The sequence below is a fragment of the Manihot esculenta genome, chromosome 10, assembly GCF_001659605.2.
Source record: "Manihot esculenta cultivar AM560-2 chromosome 10, M.esculenta_v8, whole genome shotgun sequence".
Taxonomy (NCBI): Eukaryota; Viridiplantae; Streptophyta; class Magnoliopsida; order Malpighiales; family Euphorbiaceae; genus Manihot; species Manihot esculenta.
This window is the reverse complement of record NC_035170.2, coordinates 7716839-7738830: the sequence shown is the minus strand read 5'-3', so window position 1 is coordinate 7738830 and position 21992 is coordinate 7716839. Positions and strand designations below refer to the sequence as shown.

Genomic DNA, 21992 nt, shown 5'->3' with positions numbered 1-21992 from the left:
TTTGAGCAGCTAAGGCAGACGGAAGAGATGAGCGTAGAGGAGTTTACGGACAGGTTCCTGGAGCTGTTGCCGTTTGCAGGACAAGGTCTTGACACAGACCAGAAGAAGTCTAGGAGATATGTTATGAAGCTTCACTCCAGGTATTCCTCGTTGATTCAATCAGCAGAAAGGGAGAGCTTCCATGCTATAGTGGATATGGCGCGGAGAATGGAGGCTAGTGCCATTGTCCAGAGGACAGTTAAACAGTACGTGGCACAGTCTTCGGGTACCAAAATCCCGGGGACAAGTGATGTTGAACTCTCCCCTCTAAGTGAGGCTGTCACAAAGAGTAAGAAGGGAGGCAGAGGCCTCAGAAGATCGAAGAAGAGCAAGTTTTGGGAACAGATAAAGTCTGGTCTGGGTTTAGGTGATGGTTCGAGCTCTGGTTCAGGTAACTCCAGATGTACACGGTGTGGTAGGCAGCACAAGGGAGTCTGTTTGATTGGGACAACAGCATGCTTCAGGTGCGGACAGGAGGGGCACATGGCACGTGAGTGTCCCACCGCGACCTTGGTGGCACGGTCCCAGCAGACAGTTTCGGGCAGTGTAGCTCACCCAGTAGCTCCATCCATGTTTCAGGGCAGTGGTAGAGGCGGAGACAGGGGGACAGCCCCTTCTTCAGCAGGTTCCCGTGGAGAAGGTCCATCAGCTCCAGCGCGGATCTTCGCCATGACTCAGCAGGAGGCTAACACATCGAACCCGATGGGATCAGGTCATCTCACTCTGGTATGTTCTGGTGTGTCTGTTTCATGAACCCTGATGTTTCTCTTTTCTTTGTTTGCTTGTGAGCCCTTGTGAGGTTGGGTTGATAGCTTAAGGGTTAGAGTATCCCCTTGGGGTCAGTGCACCCAAGTGTGATCCATCTGTGGCAGAGTCAGTCTGCCGGTATAGTCAGAGTATGTGTTGTGAGTAGATGCCTTCCAGCTGACCTAGCGGTTCTAGAGTTGACTGTTTGACGTCATTCTAGGGTTGGATTGGTTCTTCTACTAGTGGTACTACCTAGTCTGCAGAGACAAGGTAGTCAGGTTCAGAGGTCAGGATGGATCAGAGGTAGTCCTTAGAAGGGACAGAATAGGGATACCTAAAGGTTCAGTATCAACCCTATAGGCTCGTAGGTTGTTCAAAAAAAAAAAAAGTTGTCAGGGATTCTAGCTCTTCAGAGAGAGTATAGCAGTCGGGTCAAGGAGCCCGCCTCAATGCCCATGGTTAGAGAGTTTAGATGTTTCCCCAGATGAGTTCCCAGGTGTAACAGCCCGGAAACCGGTACCCTGCCGTAACGGCTCCAAACTGTTCGGCGCTAGGATCCAGATCGGCTTAAGGCCGCCGGGACCCGTAGCAAGCCTCTATACATCCTGAACTTTAGGTATAATCCCGTACATGATCAAACTTTTCATAAAACTTTAAGCCTTGGTCTCATAAAAACCTTTAAACTTGTTTTCCTTACCTCAGCTTGACCTATGCATGAAAACATAGAACCCCATACCAATGGGTCATCAAGCTTGCTTTAAAACATATCCGCTTTGGGTCAAGGGATTGGAACCCTTTCTTCCCTCACGGGCCATTCAAAACTCATAACATTTAAAACATTTTCTCAAGATCATGCATAACAAAAGGGATTAACCAACACTCAAGGCAAAGCACAATTCTAAACATCTCATGCTACAACACATGGCATATCTATACTTTTCTTAACTTGGCTCTATCTCTTTACACATTTCTCTTTCTACTCATCCATATGCTCACAACATGTCCATACATCGTCATCATCATCATGTCCACAACTAAACTATACAAGCATACAAAGCATTCATAGCAGTACATAACATATCATCTCTTTAGCAACTTACATAACTATCACTATATCCATAAACATATACATACAACATCTCTTATACATAAACAAAACACAACTAAGCTATTACAACCAAACATGGCAACCCATGCTTGAACCTCTTCTATCCCATAGCTTACTCTGACTGAACTCTGGCTTACTTACTCTGGCCCTGCAAAACTGGGGTTAAGGGAATGGGGTGAGCTACAAGAGCCCAGTGAGTAGAAACAGAGAAAAACATTTGATTTAGTTCCTCCATTTTTAGGTATATTATTATCTATTTTATTGTTCCACCCTTTTTATGTATTTTATTATAAAGACATTTTATTTTATTCTATTATTCTTCTTATTCATGCATTCATGAGATGCGTCATAACACAATTATATCACAACAAACATCTCACCCCCGCTTGAGTTCATGCTAGCAAATCTCTTCCTCTTGCGGGTGATTTTAGAGGGTTCACGTAACGTCCTTCCCCTCAGGGTTAGACATGACCCCAACATTCCCTCTGTCAAAACTTGGCCCCGAAGGAGCTCTCATGGGGCTTTCCTATATGTACTCACCCGACTGACAAAAACTCATTGACAGACTTGCGGGCTATTGAGGTCGCCTTGGTCCACCCATCACATCATATACATAGCACATTATGCAATGCATCACCTTCGTGAAACTAGTGCAAACATCCTATTACATATAAACATGGTGCATGGGCATGGTGAACTAGTGCAAACATCCTATTACATAACATGATGTATGAGTATGCTTTAGGCATTAGATTTCTTAAAATAAAAGATTAAGTTAGTTCTACTCACCTGAAGCCACTGCTCAACAAACTCTGGGTCAACTAGCACTGAAGCTAGACACCTCTCCTCAGGTCCAATCCTACACAGATGGACTCACATGAGGTACTAAACACATTCTAACAACTCATAAGAAACTCCCCAAAAACCCTTCTAAACATCACTTAAACATGCATAGAAAACAGCCATGAAAAGGCTGGACAGGCACTTTCGGCGGCACCTTCGGCGGCCGAAAGTCTCCTCCAGAGACGAAACTCGGGTAGGTTCGGCGGCACCTTCGGCGGCCGAACCCTCACTCCAGAGACGAAAGTCAGGCACTTTCGGCGGCCGAACATTACCTTCGGCGGCCGAAAGTCTGCTTTCAAGCCACAACTCCACTTTCGGGGGCAAGGTTAGGCGGCCAAACCATGCATCCACAGGCACGTTCGGCGGCCGAAACCACCTTCGGCGGCCGAACCTGAGTTCATCAGAACTCAGCCTTTGCACATCAGCCTCCAAAACCTTCCAAAACACCCCAAACCTCACATACTCTCTCCCAAGCATGCATACACACTCCCACAAGCAAAGAGAGCAAAGAAACTAGCTTAAACTCCTCAACACATCATCACATAACATACATTGGGCATAAAACCCACAAAAGCCTAAACATGCATATCTACCCATTCCAACATAAAACCTCCACAAAACTTACTTAAAACTTCATGAAAACTCAAGGGAAACCAAGATCTACACTTACCTCTTGAAGATCGAGGGTTGGTGCGATCCCTAACTCGGAGGTGTGGAGAATCCAAGCTCCAAAAGCTCCAAGCTCCCAAAACTCCTTTTAAGCTTTAAATCTTCAAACACAAGGGTAGAAATCATGAAAAACTTGAGAGATGGGTAGAGAAAACATGAAAACGACCAAAGGAAAGCATAAACTCACCTGAGCTCGGGAATGGGGAGAAAACTCGCCCATTTCCGATCTGAGGGCCTTATATAGGTGGCCTGGTCAACAACCTTCGGCAGCCTAACGTGCCCCCTAAACTCATGCAAGTTCGGCGGCCGAACCTCACTTTCGGCGGCCGAACCTTGGCTCGTTCAAACAAGACTTTCGGAGGCCAAAGGCGCTCCCGAAGCCTTTCCATGTTCGGCGGCCGAACTTCACTTTCGGCGGCCGAACCTGGCAAATGCCTCCTTGGTCTTTCTCTTCCAAAAACTCAACTCTTTTCTTTTTTTAAAACCATAAAACACTTAAAAACATTTTAGAAAACCTTTCCTTTACCCTTGCTCTACCCCCCAAAGAGGATCCGACACCCGAGATTCCACCGGACGGTAGGAATTCCGATGTCTGAACGAGCGGGGTCTTACATTCTTCCCCCCTTACAGAACATTCGTCCCCGAATGTTCAAACAAAAACACACAAACAAACAATCAAAATCTCAAACTTGCGCTTGAACGCCACAAGCTTCTGCTGCGCTACTCCGATCCTTCTCTCTTCTTCCTTCACCGATCTTGCTCTTCTCTTCTGCCTTCTAGTCTACTCTTACTCTTCTCTGCTATACTTTTACCCTCTATTCTGTCACTAATCTCATCTCTAAGCTTCACAACCTAAAACCGAATCTCAGATCTAGAAAACAACCGACTCTTGTTAGCTGATCCCGTAGATCATCAATCCAAGGTAGAGGTTACCTACTCCCAGTAGTAACCCTGCACAACTGCTGACAGTCGCTACAAGGGTTCAAGGATCCATCCTTCCTTTCCCTCACAACGCTGAAGCGTTCCAGGGTGAGGTACTGGGTCGAATAAAAACCCTTGTCTACCAAGCACTCCACTGCTCCTACACTCCTCCTATAACTTTACAGGTACCATCCTGTAAGGAAAGAGAAATGGTTCTGGTACCAAGTACCACCTCTAAACCAAACTCTACCTTCCAGACCGATGGTAAACCTGACACTAGCCTGGAACCTCTGAGTACTCGCTCTATCTATGGCACTAAGGCTGGTTCCTAGACCTGCCTGCTGCCCTCTCGAACTCAACGAGAACTCTCTACCAACCACTCTTACACACTCTCCGAGCCTGACAGCTGACACCAAACTTCTAGGCATCCTACTTGGTCCCCTCTGAAGTCTACCTCGGACCCACTCTGCATTTCGATCCCGACCACCTGGCGCTGCAGACGCAAGTATCACCAGCTCCACAAGTAGAAAACCAATCCATCCCCCGGCTGACATCCAGACACTCAAGTCTAGGACCTCATGCACGGGTGGAAGGCATCTACCCTCATCGGACACTGGCCTGAATCTCAGCTACAGATGGATCCTATCCGGGTCTACTAACCCAAAGAGAACACTCTACCCCCAGAAGCTATCAACTCAACCTCTCAAAGGCTCCTAGAGGAACAACAGAAAGAGACACACCAGAGCATAAACACACACATCAGAACATGCACAAGTGAGCATACCTGGCATCACTGCGTTCGATGTGTCTGCTCCTCTTCCTGGAACACTGGCTTGAGCCACATCACCTGCAGCTCGCTGCTGGGACCACACCCTCTTGGGCGCAGTAGGACAATCACGTGCGAAGTGCCCTTCCTGTCCGCACCTGAAGCATGCCGTTGTCCCAACTCGACAAGGCCCTCTGTGTGGTCTCCCACACCTCAAACATCTTGTAGGACCTCGGCCAGAACTCGAACCATCCTCAGCATCAAGCCTAAACCTCTTCCACAACCTACCCTTCCTAGTCCTGCCCCATTGCTTAGGGGCTCTGGCTCTTCCCCACTTTCTACCTCTCTTGGTAGCTGTACTCAGCATGGAGGGATCAACTTCTCCTGAACTTGAACTCTTAGAATCCTTAGACTTTTCCATACTTTCCTCATCCATGTTCACTTGCAAACTAACATCCCTCCTCTGCACCATAACTTCTCTGCTGACTTCAACAGACCTTTCAGGGTCTCTGGCTCTGTCATCTCCACCTGACCTCGCAAGGGGAAAAGGCTCACTTTCCCACTCAGATGGATCTGACTCCATAGAGCTCCTAGCACCTTGCATCTCAGCTTGTCTGAAACACAACAGGCACACAAGCACACATAAGCATCACATCACATCATGTGGTCCATGACAAACACATGAACTCACAACACATAGCATAGCATCATATCATATGGTCCACGTGATGAACACAGGACCCCTCATGCAACATATATCATGGATGAACCTGTCACCTACAGCCTACAACATAGCAGAACATGCCATGACCAACTGTGCCAAGGGCCACTCTTGGTCGCTCAGCTCATCTCATATCAGTACATATCATGCCACCTCGCAGCTAAGGGACTAACAACATCCATAATACAACATAAATGCACATGCATCACACATGGCATTACACATCATCAATCAAGACAGGACTCCTCATCCTATCCTAGTGGACATGATCTTACTCTCAATCTTTCTTAATGTGCTTGCCCTACTAACATCTAGCACAACCTCTTTCCGATGTCTGAGCATCTTCGCATCAAAACACCGTACTCGCGAGGCCCTATGCTCTGATACCATCTGTAACAGCCCGGAAACCAGTACCCTGCCGTAACGGCTCCAAACTGTTCGGCGCTAGGATCCAGATCGGCTTAAGGCCGCCGGGACCCGTAGCAAGCCTCTATACATCCTGAACTTTAGGTATAATCCCGTACATGATCAAACTTTTCATAAAACTTTAAGCCTTGGTCTCATAAAAACCTTTAAACTTGTTTTCCTTACCTCAGCTTGACCTATGCATGAAAACATAGAACCCCATACCAATGGGTCATCAAGCTTGCTTTAAAACATATCCGCTTTGGGTCAAGGGATTGGAACCCTTTCTTCCCTCACGGGCCATTCAAAACTCATAACATTTAAAACATTTTCTCAAGATCATGCATAACAAAAGGGATTAACCAACACTCAAGGCAAAGCACAATTCTAAACATCTCATGCTACAACACATGGCATATCTATACTTTTCTTAACTTGGCTCTATCTCTTTACACATTTCTCTTTCTACTCATCCATATGCTCACAACATGTCCATACATCGTCATCATCATCATGTCCACAACTAAACTATACAAGCATACAAAGCATTCATAGCAGTACATAACATATCATCTCTTTAGCAACTTACATAACTATCACTATATCCATAAACATATACATACAACATCTCTTATACATAAACAAAACACAACTAAGCTATTACAACCAAACATGGCAACCCATGCTTGAACCTCTTCTATCCCATAGCTTACTCTGACTGAACTCTGGCTTACTTACTCTGGCCCTGCAAAACTGGGGTTAAGGGAATGGGGTGAGCTACAAGAGCCCAGTGAGTAGAAACAGAGAAAAACATTTGATTTAGTTCCTCCATTTTTAGGTATATTATTATCTATTTTATTGTTCCACCCTTTTTATGTATTTTATTATAAAGACATTTTATTTTATTCTATTATTCTTCTTATTCATGCATTCATGAGATGCGTCATAACACAATTATATCACAACAAACATCTCACCCCCGCTTGAGTTCATGCTAGCAAATCTCTTCCTCTTGCGGGTGATTTTAGAGGGTTCACGTAACGTCCTTCCCCTCAGGGTTAGACATGACCCCAACATTCCCTCTGTCAAAACTTGGCCCCGAAGGAGCTCTCATGGGGCTTTCCTATATGTACTCACCCGACTGACAAAAACTCATTGACAGACTTGCGGGCTATTGAGGTCGCCTTGGTCCACCCATCACATCATATACATAGCACATTATGCAATGCATCACCTTCGTGAAACTAGTGCAAACATCCTATTACATATAAACATGGTGCATGGGCATGGTGAACTAGTGCAAACATCCTATTACATAACATGATGTATGAGTATGCTTTAGGCATTAGATTTCTTAAAATAAAAGATTAAGTTAGTTCTACTCACCTGAAGCCACTGCTCAACAAACTCTGGGTCAACTAGCACTGAAGCTAGACACCTCTCCTCAGGTCCAATCCTACACAGATGGACTCACATGAGGTACTAAACACATTCTAACAACTCATAAGAAACTCCCCAAAAACCCTTCTAAACATCACTTAAACATGCATAGAAAACAGCCATGAAAAGGCTGGACAGGCACTTTCGGCGGCACCTTCGGCGGCCGAAAGTCTCCTCCAGAGACGAAACTCGGGTAGGTTCGGCGGCACCTTCGGCGGCCGAACCCTCACTCCAGAGACGAAAGTCAGGCACTTTCGGCGGCCGAACATTACCTTCGGCGGCCGAAAGTCTGCTTTCAAGCCACAACTCCACTTTCGGGGGCAAGGTTAGGCGGCCAAACCATGCATCCACAGGCACGTTCGGCGGCCGAAACCACCTTCGGCGGCCGAACCTGAGTTCATCAGAACTCAGCCTTTGCACATCAGCCTCCAAAACCTTCCAAAACACCCCAAACCTCACATACTCTCTCCCAAGCATGCATACACACTCCCACAAGCAAAGAGAGCAAAGAAACTAGCTTAAACTCCTCAACACATCATCACATAACATACATTGGGCATAAAACCCACAAAAGCCTAAACATGCATATCTACCCATTCCAACATAAAACCTCCACAAAACTTACTTAAAACTTCATGAAAACTCAAGGGAAACCAAGATCTACACTTACCTCTTGAAGATCGAGGGTTGGTGCGATCCCTAACTCGGAGGTGTGGAGAATCCAAGCTCCAAAAGCTCCAAGCTCCCAAAACTCCTTTTAAGCTTTAAATCTTCAAACACAAGGGTAGAAATCATGAAAAACTTGAGAGATGGGTAGAGAAAACATGAAAACGACCAAAGGAAAGCATAAACTCACCTGAGCTTGGGAATGGGGAGAAAACTCGCCCATTTCCGATCTGAGGGCCTTATATAGGTGGCCTGGTCAACAACCTTCGGCAGCCTAACGTGCCCCCTAAACTCATGCAAGTTCGGCGGCCGAACCTCACTTTCGGCGGCCGAACCTTGGCTCGTTCAAACAAGACTTTCAGAGGCCAAAGGCGCTCCCGAAGCCTTTCCATGTTCGGCGGCCGAACTTCACTTTCGGCGGCCGAACCTGGCAAATGCCTCCTTGGTCTTTCTCTTCCAAAAACTCAACTCTTTTCTTTTTTTAAAACCATAAAACACTTAAAAACATTTTAGAAAACCTTTCCTTTACCCTTGCTCTACCCCCCAAAGAGGATCCGACACCCGAGATTCCACCGGACGGTAGGAATTCCGATGTCTGAACGAGCGGGGTCTTACACCAGGACTACCACCTGTCAGGGAGATAGAGCTTAAAATAGAAGTAATGCATGAAATTGGACCAACCTCTATCCCTCCCCACAAGATGGTATCAACAGAGTTAAAGGAGTTATAAGGATCAGTTGTAAGAGTCGGTAGTTAAGGGTTCCCATCTGACTGAGCACCTCGCCTTGGGGTGTTCCTGTGTTGTTATGAGGATGAAGGATGGATCCCTAGGACTTTGTGTCGACTACTAGTCGTTGAACAAAGTCACTACCCAGAACAAGTATTTGTTACCTTGGATCGACGATCTATTTTAAGCCAGCTAGCAGGAGCTGGTTGCCTTTCCAAGATAGATCTGAAGTCTAGGTACCATCAGTTAAGATCAAGGAAGAAGATGTACTGAGAACAGTGTTTAGAACCAGATATGGGCATTATGAGTTCCTAGGAATGTCGTTCGGGTTAATGAACGCCCCTACGTCATTCATGGATCTCATAAGCAGAGTTTTAATCGGTTTCTAGATCACTCCGTTATTGTCTTCATTGACGGTATCTCGGCGAGTTCCAAAAATGCAGGAGAGTATGCCCATCATCTGAAATCAGGATTGCAGATCCTGAGAAAACATGGCTTGGATGCCTAGTTCTCCAATGTGAGTTCTGGTCGAAGAGTATATCCTTCTTGGGTCATGTGTGTTGGAGAAAAGAAAAGTGAAGTAGACCTGAGAAAGTTGAAGTTGTAGTTGACTAACCCAGGCCCATTGTAGTGACAAAGATCAAGAGCTTTTTGGGTTGGGCAGGTTACCTAATGGAGGTTCATCTAGAACTTCTCTAGAGTTGCCGCTCCTATGGCCAGATGGATCAAGAAGAACCAGAAGGTGTGTGGTCTACTCAGAGTGAAGAGGGCTTTGGAAGAGCCAAAGGAAATGTTGATGTCAGCACCAGTGGTGGCTCTGTCCGCCAGTGATGAAGATTTCACAGTGTCCTGTGATGCGTCCCGTGTGGGACTAGGTTGTGTGTCATGTAAAGTGATAGAATGATTGCTTATGCTTCTAGGTAGCTGAAGACGCATGAGTTGAATCATCTTACACACGATCCAGAGGTGGCAGTGGTAATACTTGCACTCAAGATGTGGAGGCGATACCTGTATAAGGTATGAGGACAGATCCTTACAGATCGGAAGAGCTTGCAATACATCTTGAGTCAAGGGAGAAGAACATGAGGTATAAGAGATGGGTAAAAACTGCGTAGTGGTTATGACTTCAAGGTTTGGCATCTTTCGGCTGAGGCAGATATTTTTGATAGATGCCCTCAACCGAAAACCACTTGACAGCTTATCCCATCCCTTAGTATAGTAAGAAGAAGGCCAGTAGTCAAAGATGAGAAGAATCAGAACTGCTGTGAGTCAGCAGGAGAATCATGAAGTTGTCCGCAAGAGGCATGTAGAGTACCAGAAGAGAGAAGAGTTTTGTCAGAGTGTGCAGCGGAAGCATGTTGAGGTTCTAGAGGAAGTTGAGGTTTGCTGGAGGTGTCTCCTAAAGAGAGGGTGATTCGTTAGAGGCAAAAAGGTAAATTAACTCTCTAATACATTGGACCCTTGAAATCCTGCAGAGGATTGGGAATGTATCCCACGAGTTAGATTTACCTACTTCAATGGAAGAGATCCATCCGTTTTTCCATGTTTCCACGGTATATGAGTTTGTGTCGGGTCCGAGTGAGGTTCTTGAAGGAACCAGAGGTGGAGATCGCAGAGGATCTCACCTATGTTGAGCAGCTAGTACAGACCGCAGACACGCAAGTTAGAAAGTGTGGAAACAAGGAAATTCCGATGGTGAAAGTCCCTTAGAATCACCTTAGATGAAAAGTTCATCGGGGAGACCGAGAGTTTATACTCCAGCAATGACCGTGTCTCTCTTTTAGAAGAGAGGTTTTTAGGTTTTGCGTGCTTGTTGCCTCCTTGCTTATGTATGTTAGATGATATGTTTTGAGTTGCCTGTTGTTTGTTTGAACATTCGAGGACGAATGTTCTTAAAGGGGGGAAGAATGTAATACCCGGCTAGACTCCGGTATCGGAATTCCTACCGTCCGGTGAAATTTGGATGTCGAAAATCTCTAGAAGGGTAATATCATGATTTTATGAAATGTTTTCATGTTTTTAATGGTTTTAAGTATGAAATTAAATGAGTTTTTGCATGAAAAGTTTTTGGAGGAAAACCCAGGTTCGGCCGCCGAAAGTCAAGTTCGGCCGCCGAACATGCATGCGTTTTGGAGGCATGTTAGGCCCCCGAAAGCATGAGTGAGGGAAGTCCAGGTTCGGTCGCCGAACCTTATATTCGGCCGCCGAACTTGCATGTGTTGCGGAGGCACATTCGGCCCCCGAACGTGGCCTGGCCAGCCACCTATAAAAGGGTCCCTTAGCCGAAAACGGGCGAGCTTTTCCCCCCCCCCATTTCGGCCAAGGTGAGCATTCCGCCACCCCTCATCAATCTTGAGTTTTTCCTCACTTTTTCCATGATTTTTACAAGTTTATAACTTTGGTTTTGAAGATTTACGAGTTTCGAGCAAGTTTTGGAGCTTTGAGGTTCAAGAACTCAAATCTCTCCCACCTCCGAGTTTTGATCATCTCTCTCTAGATCTTCAAGAGGATCGGACCCGAGGAACCAAGGTGTTTAGCAGTGTCAGCCATTTCAGAATCGGTACAGAGCTAGTCTCAGGTGAGTGGAACTGAACCTTATGTTTTAAAATAAATCAAATGTTAAGCATGTTCATGCATCATAAAATGCCATGATATGTAGTAGGTTGTATTGCATTAGTATTCACGAATATGATGCATTGCATAATATGTTGTTGATGTGGATGAATCTTGAATGATCCTTTAGCCCTCAATACGATATGATATGATATGATATGCCATGGTATGATATGAGATAGAAAGACCAGGTCGCCCCTGGCACTATGTTATGTAAGCGAACACTAGGTGAGGCCTAATCGCCCCTGGTGTAGTTGGACATGTTATGATATGAGTTAAGTAAGCGAATACTAGGTGTGGCCTCATCGCCCCTGGTATAGTTGGACGTATTACGACACGTAGAGGGCTATGGGTGACAAATTCATCCTTGATGTGATATGTTTGTGAAGTGATGCATTCCATGATAGCATATGTTAAAATGAACTGTTTTCTTTATGGTTTCTGCTCACTGGGCTTTATAGCTCACCCTTCTCCCCTAACCCCAGTTTTGCAGGGTCAGTGGTAGTCCAGGAAGTCAACAGGATATGGCTATGGTCGTGTTATGTAATAGAATAGTAGTGGACATGATGTAATGTAAGTTTATGTAAGAATGTTAAAGAGTTGTATTGAAAAATGATGTTTTGTAATATGTTCAGAGTTATAGTATGGTGCTTGGCCCGAGTTGAATAATCCCTTTGTGCATGAGTTTTATTTTTATGCTTATGTATGTATTGAACCGAGTTTGACATAAGGTATGCTGACCCTAGGGGTTCTATGAGTTCAGTCATAGTGCATACATAGGTCAAACTGGTTAAAGGTAAAGTTTTTAATTGTTTTATAAAATGTTGTTCATGTTGGGATTATACTGACTGTACAGGATGCAGAGTGGGCTTGCTACGGGTCCCGGCGGCCTTATGCCGATCTGGATCCTAGCGCCGGTAGCGGTCCGGATTTCCGGGTCGTTACAGAAGCATTGGTTATTCGGTCTGGCTTATACTCGCCTTGTGACCTTGGACATCAAATGTTTTAAAAATTTTATAGGGGATTAATACCCAGTTGTAAAGGCTTGCATGAATGCCTCGTTTAGTGAGATCAATGCCCAATCTTGTGGCATGGCTTATATTGGCCTTAATGCCTTTGTCTACTAGGTTCCATGCCCTAATAGCCTAGCAATTTGACTTGTGGCCTTCATTTAGTAAGAGTAACGCCCGTTTGGTATGGCAGAACTAGCCTTATGACCTGGCCTAGTAGTATCCGCTTTGTGGCCTTATTTAGTGGGACCAATACCCGTACGGTCTCACAGAACTCGTCTTGTGACTTGGCCTGACAAAATCCACCTTATGGCCTTGTGTAGTGGGACTAATGCTCGTATGGCCTGGCGGAACCCACCTTGAGACCTGGCCTGGCGGAATCCACCTTGTGGCTTTGTTTAGTGGGACCAACACCCGTATGGTCTAGCGGAACTCGCCTTGTGTGCTAGCCTGGCATAATTCGTCTTGTGGCTTTGTTTAGTGGGAACAATGCTCATATAGTCTGGAGGAACCCGTCTTATGACCTAGCCTGGCGGAATCTGCCTTGTGGCTTTATTTAATGGGACTATTGCCTGTATGGTCTGGCAGAACTTGGCTTGTGACCTAACTTGGCGAAATCCACCTTGTGGCCTTGTTTAGTGGAACCAATGCTCGTATGGTCTGGCGGAACCCGTCTTATGACCTGTCCTGGCGATATCCACCTTGTGGCCTTGTTTAGTGGGACCAATACCTGCATGGTCTGGTGGAATGCGCCTTGTGACTTGGCCTTGAGGTATCCGCCTTGCGGCATTGTTTAGTGAGACTAACGCCCATATGGTCTAGCTGAACCCGCCTTATGACCTGGCCTGACAGTATCCGCCTTATGGCCTTATTTAGTGGGACTAATGCCCATATGGTTTGGCGGAATCTGCTTTGTGACCTAGCCCGGTGGTATCCGCCTTGTGGCCTTTTTTAGTGGGACCAATGCTTGTATGATTTGGTGGAACCCGCCTTATGACTTGGCCTGGCGAAATTCGCCTTGTGGCCTCTTCTTGTGTTCCTAATCTTTTCCTTTTCAATGAGGAAGGCAATCCCATTGTCACTTATCGCTGAAGAAGACAACATGTGAAAATGCCTCATTAGCTTTGTTATTAAAAGAATATCCTTCTATTACAGATAATATGCTTAAGGGGAACCATTCGGTTCACTCAAAATGCAAGCTCATAAGATTTTCGGGTGGGTGACTCCAGATGACTTTCGGGATTTTCAAAAGTTTCCTACCTACCCGAGTAATTTTGTTTGCAATCTGCTCACTTCCCCTACCCCTCGCCAAATCCTTTTATTATCACATGTATGACCCCTATGGGTTCTCTATTAGGAGTTGTCTCAGAGGTTGTTTCCTCGGACTCAGATCTTTTCTCTTTTTTTTTCCTTCCGTGTGAATTTTCAAAGGGTATTGTCCCTTCTCAGCCTTTTAATCTCGTCGTTTAGTTGCCGATGTTCTTCTGTTGTTTGGTTTTGATCTCATCCTTTGTCTTGTCTCATTTCTCCTCTTTCTCTAGGTTGAGCTTAGGTGGCCATCTGATTTCTTTATCATTTTTCCTAATCTACATCAGAATATAATTTTGTGAGTCACTTAACGGAGTGTAATTCTTATACTTACTATATTCATCCCTCTTTTGTGAGATGGGATAACTCCTATGATCTCCTTTATGTCTTCATCTCTTGGACTTTTGACTTTACTTTGGATTCGCCCTCTTATCCTTTTTTAAGGCCTAGACTTCGTCATCCAGCCTACTATATTTCTGGGCTTTGTCTATTAACTGTTTATACATCACGGCTAGATTTTTAATTAAGGAATCCATGAATTTGATGTTGTGGGTTCCTTCAATGCTTTGTATTAAAACGAGAGATAAAGCTCCTTAAAGACTCACCCTCTCCCTAGCAGATCTTCTGCAAGTCAAAGGAAAACTTTTTAGGTGATATGCAAGTAATAAATATGAATTTAAATAACGTGGCAAACTGCGTAAAGTTTTAAACTAAACTTGGGCTTAGATGTTGGTACTATTTCTAAACCACCTGTAAGCGTCAACGGAAACACTCGGCATAACACAAAATCATTTACATCCTGAAACTACATGGTCATCTTGAATATTGCCAGGGGTCTGTCATTTCGTCATATTTGTCCAAGCTAGGCAACTTGAATTTGGAAGGAAAGGTTTTTTGCTAAGATTTCCTCTGAAAGAGGTGAAACACCATCTAGACTGAAGTCTTCTTCTTATTCCTTTTGGTACTTTTGCACGGCTCGTACTAGCTTTCAATCAACTCCTTTCAGGGCCTTGTCTAATTCATCTTCAAACTCAGCCCTTCCTAGGGGTTGTATTTTGAATGCTTTTGTTTGAACCCTTAGGGTGTCTACAAAGATTCCTCCTTTCCTCTGAGATCTATTTTTTATGCTTCTTCTCGAGCTTTATACTGCTCGAGGGTAACCTGCAACCTTTGGATGTACTGGAGTATCTGTTCATTATTTAAATTATTGAGGTTTGCTTTGTTGACCACTGGGGGTGTATTTTCTCTATTGTCAGGAATAGAGAAAACAATGACTCCCTCGTTGGTAGCAATATTAGCAGCAGCTTGCGAACTACTGGCCATGTTGGAGGTGAAAAGAAAGAAATTTATTCTCGAGAAAATGAGTAGGAGACCAGTTGTAATCTAAATGAATAGTATTTAAAGGATCTCCCGGCAGCGAAACTAAATGATGTTGCTGAAATTAAATTGATGACGTGGCTGGAATGAGACTGTACTGTGATTTACTAGAACCTGCATGGAAGAAAATGTGAGGTGGTGGTGGGTGCTTATGGTAGCCACTCCGGCACTCAAATCAGTATCAATAAGTATAGAGAATGCAAGGGATTGTTTAGAGCTTTATGTTAGAGAATAGCGTACATTTATTTCTACGATTCTTCTCTTTTTATACTGTGAGAGATAGAGATGAATATCGTGTTTTTTTTTAATAACCGGCAGTAATGTGGCCGTCTGCTTAATACGAGACGTCTCCGGCTAATAAGAAGGTTTAACTATTTGACTTTGAAAATCTTTCTACACTAGAAATTAGTGTTTAGAGGATATAAAAGCCTCCTAAGGTGGTCAGCCACACTATAATATTGCCACCTTTTGTTATTTTGAAATATTGCCGCCTTTTGTTATTTTGAACATTTTATTTTAATTAATAATAAAGTCACAGAGATAGTTATAAGATTTTAGACGAATATGTGAAGAAGCTACAAAGGCATAATCCAGGAACTTTTGTCAAATTTCAGTTTGGAGATAGGCTTTCAGATAATGATCCAAAAGTATTTAAGAGGATGTCTTTGTCTTTTAAACCAATTGTAGATGGCTTTAAAGCTGGATGTAGACCATTTATAGGTGTTGATGGTTGCCACTTGAAGGGTCCATTTGGAGGTGTTTTGCTATCAGCTATATCACTTGATGGTGATAAAGGTGTGATTCCTTTAGCTATTGCAATTGTGGAGATTGAGTGTGGTGCAAGTTGGGATTTTTTCTTTGATTGCTTGAAAACCTGCATTGGTCCAAAAGATGATGAAACACCTCTGACATTCATGAGTGACAGACAAAAGGTATTACTATCAGAACCATTTATACTTTTATTTTTCTGTTAACAAAATTATGTGTTTAATACTTTTTTTCTTATATAGGGACTTATTGAAGCTGTCAATAATTGGTTTCCTGAGGCATGTCATAGATTTTGTGCTAGACATATATTCAACAACTTTAAGAAGCAATATCCTGGACTTGGTCTAAAACAAGAATTTTGGAATGCTGCTAGAGCCACACATGGATATGAGTTCTGGGAGGCAATGAAAAGGATTGAAAGAGTTAAGGATGGGAAGCCATTTGACTGGTTATTGAAGGTACCCATGAGCCAATGGAGTAGACACATGTTTTGGCCAGAAGCAAAATCAGAGCATTTAACCAATAACATGACAGAATCATTTAATGCATGGATCAAAAAAATTAGAGGGTTGCCAATTGTAAAACTGTTAGATGCATTTAGACAAAAATGCATGGTTAGACTCCAGAAGAGATTTGCCAATGGGACTTCATGGGAAGGTAAGATCACTCCTAAGGCTCGCAAGACAATTAATTCAATCATCAAGCAAGGGAAAAATTGTAGGTTATTGCCATGTAGAAATGATGAATTTGAAGTCACTGAGGGTGATCTGAAATTTGCTGTAAAGCGTCAGGATAAAAAAATGCTCTTGCAAATGATGGGACATAAGTGGATTGCCTTGCAAACATGCAGCCTTGTGTATTGGATACATGCGTCAAGATATTGAGGATTATTGCCATTATTACTATCATGTTTCAACATATTTGAAGGTTTATGAAGGGGTTATTCACCCAATGCCACAAGCCAATTACAGTATATAAGATGAGTCTCAATGCATTATGCCACCACTTTTGAAAAGGTTACCTGGGAGGCCTAGAAAAGCAAGGAAGAGGGAAGAAGGTGAAGCTGCTCCATCAAATGTAAGGATCAAATCAAAGACAACTAGATGTGACACATGTAAGCAACTAGGGCATAATAAAAGGACTTGCCAAAGGGCACCTATTAAGGAGAAGGTAAGTATTTGTGGATATTATTTTTTAGATCATATAGTGAATAAATTAATTTAATCTCATTTTTTTTTGTAACAGAGAAATGGCAGTTCATCTAACATACATGGGAGACCTATCTGAGATGCCACAAGTAATAAAGATTTTGGAAGATGCAGATACTACCAATACCCTTGAAGATTTTGGAAGCTGGTTTTCTATGGACAATATTGATTTTGTACTTTTATATTTTTGTAATTATGGGTACAGATAGTCCTGGTAAATAGGTTAAATTTTTTGGAGTATATATGGGTACAGACTTTTGGAACCTTATGATAATTTTAGGATATGCAGAAAAAAGTTATTGGTATGATCTTTGTACTTGGGCAGTGAATGGGCAAACTTTGATATTTTACTGACTAAATATAATGATATGATCTTTGTTTTAGACAACTCATTTATGAGCTAATTATGAAAGTAATTTATTATCAATTTCATAGCAATTTATGTTTTGTTTATCAATTTCATAGCAATTTATGTTTTGCCCAATTTGGATACTAGTAATTTAGTCATGAATTAAGTCCCCAGATTAATAAGTTTACCATCAATTTAGTCCATTCGTTTGCAATTTTAACAAACCTTTAGCCCCTATATTTTCATAATTCATAGTAAATAGTCCCTCAATATTTTAAATTCAATACATATTACTCCCTTACTAATAAATTATACAACCATTCAGTCCATCTAATATTTCAGATTTTGTTATTGCCAATAATTTTAGATCTAAACAATATTGATTCAACCAATTTACACAAACACATGAAAACTGAGAATATATAAAATACTGGTGTTTTTTTTTTTTTTTGTTATTTGACAGAAATGGTGGCTTCATTATATGAATTGGTTCTGCACTTTGAGAAGGAGGCAAACACATGAAAACTAAGAATATATAAAATATTGGTCATCATTCATAGTAGCTTGCATTGCATCATATTTACGTACTGCAAAATATTAACCCATCAGTTATAATACATCAGCTTAACTTATACCCAAAATAACTCACTATCTATGAAACTTAAGATTTCATTAACCCACATCTAACTACTTCAACAACCTACCCCTTTTTATCCATTTACTTACACCAAAAATAACCCCAATAAGCAAATACTGCAAAATCCATTACACATATCTCATTCTCCCCCCAATAAGAACGAGAATGAGAAGAAAAATAAACACTATTAACATTAATACAACAACTAAGATAGTCTTTGTAAAACCCATCATATTCTCCATATCTTCCATCTTCATTATCATCTTTCGATTCTCATCTTGCACAATAAGCATATCTTTTTTTATATCAGCCAACTCTCGCCCAAGATTTCTTTGCCTCAGCCCGACTTCAACTGTCTCTGCACTTGCTGGAAACCTCGATACCAGTATACACCATCCCAAGAATGAGCCACATACGTTGTTGCGACAAGCATAATACAAGCAGTTCTTGTTCCTTTCAGATTCAGAAATCCTCACAGCAGCCCTAATGCCACACTTGCAATTCTTATTCAGATATCTTCCCTCCCATCTGCCGCTGGTATTGGGTGAGCAACTGGTGACCGACATCCTTGAATAATTTGTCTGTGCATTAGCTTTTCCTCATTCTTAAATAGCCCCTTCTATAATTGGAGGGAAAAAAATATCATCCTTCCCGCTAGTTAAAGGGCAATCTAGGAATTTTCTATTTAACTTTCTATTGACCAACTTATAAATTGAAGACTAACGGTGATTTAACAGAAAATCTAACAGGAGGGACTAATGGTATAGTTTTTTAAAATCACAGTGACTAAATTGAAGGTTTTTTAAAACAGATGGACGAAATGTTGTATTTCACTAAACCTGAGGGACTAAATTACAGTTTACCCTTTTTTAAATTACTTTTTCTAATGAAGTTGAGGTTTTTCCAGCATTTACATTGATCAACTGCGCTCAAATGATCCGTTAGTCAATGATTCTCATATTGACATCAAATTGGAGAGTGAATTTGCTATATGGTTCAACAATTTTGCTCATGATTCGTGCAGTAATATATCTAACAAGTTTATCATATCGCTTGCAAATGGTTCATTACGAAGTGTGACATCATACAATAGATATATGGTGAATGGATATAAGTTTCAATCAAAGTCATACTATATTAGTAGAGCAACTATGAACAGTGGGGTGTGTATTAAGGGGTCAAATTACAGCAACGAAGAGAGCGATTACTATGGACAATTGCTTGAAGTTATACGTTTGGAGTATCCAGGTCTTCCAATCAAGCGAGTTGTACTTTTCAAATGCAATTGGTTTGACCCCACTCCAAATGTAGGCACAAAGGTCCATAGTAAATATAAACTTATTGATGTAAATCATAAACGATCTTTTAATAGATATGAGCCTTTTGTGCTGGGAGTACAAGCAATACAAGTGATATATACTTCGTATCCTAGCCTAAAGCGAGATAAAATTGAATGGTGGGCTGCAGTAAAAGTCAAAGCACGTTCTGTAATTCAACTTCCAACACAAGAAAATACACAACCTGCTGAAGAACCATTTCAACAAGATGAAATGGAACACACTGCCATTGTTATTGAAATTGATGATTCAACACAACAATTAAATGATCCAACTGGGGATGTTATTGAAATTGATGATGGTGAAGAAAATGATGAAGATGAAACTATAATAGCAACAGAAACGGACGATGATGATGATGATGGTGATGATGATAATGACTTAGATGTAGATAGTGAATAAAAGGTATAAAATAATTGATATCTATTTTGACTCTCAATTATTAAATATATTAACTATATATGATTTGTTTAATGTAAATTTATACAAGATGAGAGGACGAGGACGTGGATTTTCATCACGGGGTCGAGGAGACCATGGCAGGGGTAGTGTCCACACAAGTGAATCAGAAAATATCAATCAATGTTTAGTACAACACACTGCTTTGATTCCTAGACCAGACCAGGGTGAGAGATCCACACAGGGTGCTGCATCATCCACTTCTGCTTCAGTACACACATCTGCTACTGCCTCAGCTCCCATAGGTTTGCCACCTATTCCATCGATGGTTACATCTGCATCTGCATCTACATTTGCTTCTGGTAATTGCGGACCTACAGAATACAGACCATATATTTCCTTAGTAAACTCAATGTGAGTAAAATTTATAAGTATTTTTAAATATGCATTTAATTTCTGTGCTTATTTCAAGATAATTATTTTGTCAATTATTCTTCTACAGCATGCAGCCTTCCGATCCGATTGCTAGGCGGATTACCTTGATCTTCAAGGAAAAGTTAGTAGCAGATGGCTTTTGTTGGAAAAATGTACTAGAAGAGGTTAAAGAATTCTATTGGCAAGAATTTAAGGTAATACAAATTTTACTGTACATGTGATTAATTTTAATGTGTATTATTTGTCACTAAATGTAAGTAATTTTAGAAACACTTCTTATGGGATGAGGCAATAGAGCAGCTTATGAAGATAGCTTGGAGGAAGAAAGTTGTTGAGCGCTATCGTAGCCTTATGTGTAGCATAAGGAATGGGAAGGAGAAGAGGCTATCACTGACAGAAGGAGTAATGGATGCATGGCAATCTACTTGGGGAGCAACTGAGTATCAAAACAAATGCAAAAAATTCTCAAATAATAGAAAAAGTGAAACAGGTGGGCAAAGCGTTGGCCCATCAAGACATTGTGGAGGATCCATATCTCAGTATAGGCATCAACAACAGATGGTCTGTGCTTATTTTCACTTATATTTTTTCAAATGCTTTAAATTTTATCCAATTTGTTGTGAATTTATATTCAAGCATGTTACTACTATTTATATTTAACTTGCAGCACGAAAGACTAGGCAGAGATCCTCTACCTTATGAGTTATTTGAGGCTACTCATAAGAAGTAGGGTACCTCAGAGTTTGTTGATGCACGCTCAAAAGCCATTCATGTGAGAAATTAAATAAATTTTTAGTAAATTATTTGATTTATAGTTTATACTGTTATATCACATGGTATTTTTTTTTGAAGGACCGCTTTCTGACTTTGAAAGAGCAAGCATCACAGATAAATAATGACAGTACTGAGGCATCTCGCATTGATGAGGCTCAATTATACTTTGAGGCAGTAGGTGGAGAGAAAAAAAGAAGGGTGTACGGTCTTGGATCACAGGCTTCAGTTTTCTTTCCAAACAAGTCTTTTGCTAGTACATCCTTCACATCAGCTCAGCAAAATCAGGATCTTCAAGATGAAATGGCTGATCTCAGATGCAAGCTGCAGGAGCGTGAGGATAATGAACAAGTATTGCGTGAGCAAAATGTGCGGATTACCTCTGAGCTCTCACAGGTGAAGGATTTACTTATGCAGCTCGTGAGTCAAAGGCAAGGCAGCCAGCCTTCAGCTCCTGGTGAAGGAACTTCTGCATAACCTCCTAATCAAGTAGATGAAGCTAATGATGAGGATGAGGACGAGGACGAGAACACTACACATTTATAGTTTCTTTTTGCATTATCCATATGTACTAGGATAATAAATAATTTATTGATTTTTTAGTTTAAAATTGCACAACTTAATACTTGGATATATGTTTGATTTGATTTATATAATATATGATATTGGATTTGAGTTCGTTCATGATATATATGATATTTGGTTTTTACATTTGTTATTGAGATGAG

The 21992-nt window shown here is 41.9% G+C and overlaps 2 protein-coding genes across 3 annotated transcripts; both read left to right on the top strand.

The window, feature by feature from the left end:
• Positions 1-12836: 12836 nt before the first annotated feature.
• Positions 12837-17679, top strand: LOC122724944. 2 transcript variants are annotated; one of them, XR_006352392.1, is made up of 3 exons: positions 12837-16292; positions 16371-17298; positions 17374-17679. XR_006352392.1 is itself a non-coding variant. In XM_043961323.1 (2 exons), exons 1-2 carry the CDS (start codon positions 16020-16022, stop codon positions 17010-17012), a joined length of 915 nt encoding a protein of 304 aa, XP_043817258.1. In that variant the 5' UTR covers positions 12837-16019; the 3' UTR covers positions 17013-17679. The 2 variants fall into 2 exon arrangements, 1 of the variants encoding a protein (XP_043817258.1); XM_043961323.1 differs by having other exon boundaries at positions 16371-17679.
• A 2470-nt stretch (positions 17680-20149) lies between these two features.
• LOC110624161 lies at positions 20150-21741 on the top strand. Its single transcript, XM_021769281.1, has 4 exons — positions 20150-20472; positions 20561-20687; positions 20761-21054; positions 21346-21741. Exons 1-4 carry the CDS (start codon positions 20150-20152, stop codon positions 21739-21741), a joined length of 1140 nt encoding a protein of 379 aa, XP_021624973.1.
• The last annotated feature ends 251 nt before the right edge of the window (positions 21742-21992 follow it).

What these genes read in the sequence shown, in the direction of transcription:
- LOC122724944 (XM_043961323.1), top strand. Translation starts at nt 16,020, where the DNA reads ATGTCTTTGTCTTTTAAACCAATTGTAGATGGCTTTAAAGCTGGATGT. An exon ending in TCATGAGTGACAGACAAAAG is followed by an intron (nt 16,293 to 16,370) that starts GTATTACTATCA and finishes TTTCTTATATAG; the next exon opens with GGACTTATTGAAGCTGTCAA.
- LOC110624161 (XM_021769281.1), top strand. Translation starts at nt 20,150, where the DNA reads ATGAGAGGACGAGGACGTGGATTTTCATCACGGGGTCGAGGAGACCAT. An exon ending in ATTTCCTTAGTAAACTCAAT is followed by an intron (nt 20,473 to 20,560) that starts GTGAGTAAAATT and finishes ATTCTTCTACAG; the next exon opens with CATGCAGCCTTCCGATCCGA. An exon ending in ATAGGCATCAACAACAGATG is followed by an intron (nt 21,055 to 21,345) that starts GTCTGTGCTTAT and finishes TTTTTTTTGAAG; the next exon opens with GACCGCTTTCTGACTTTGAA.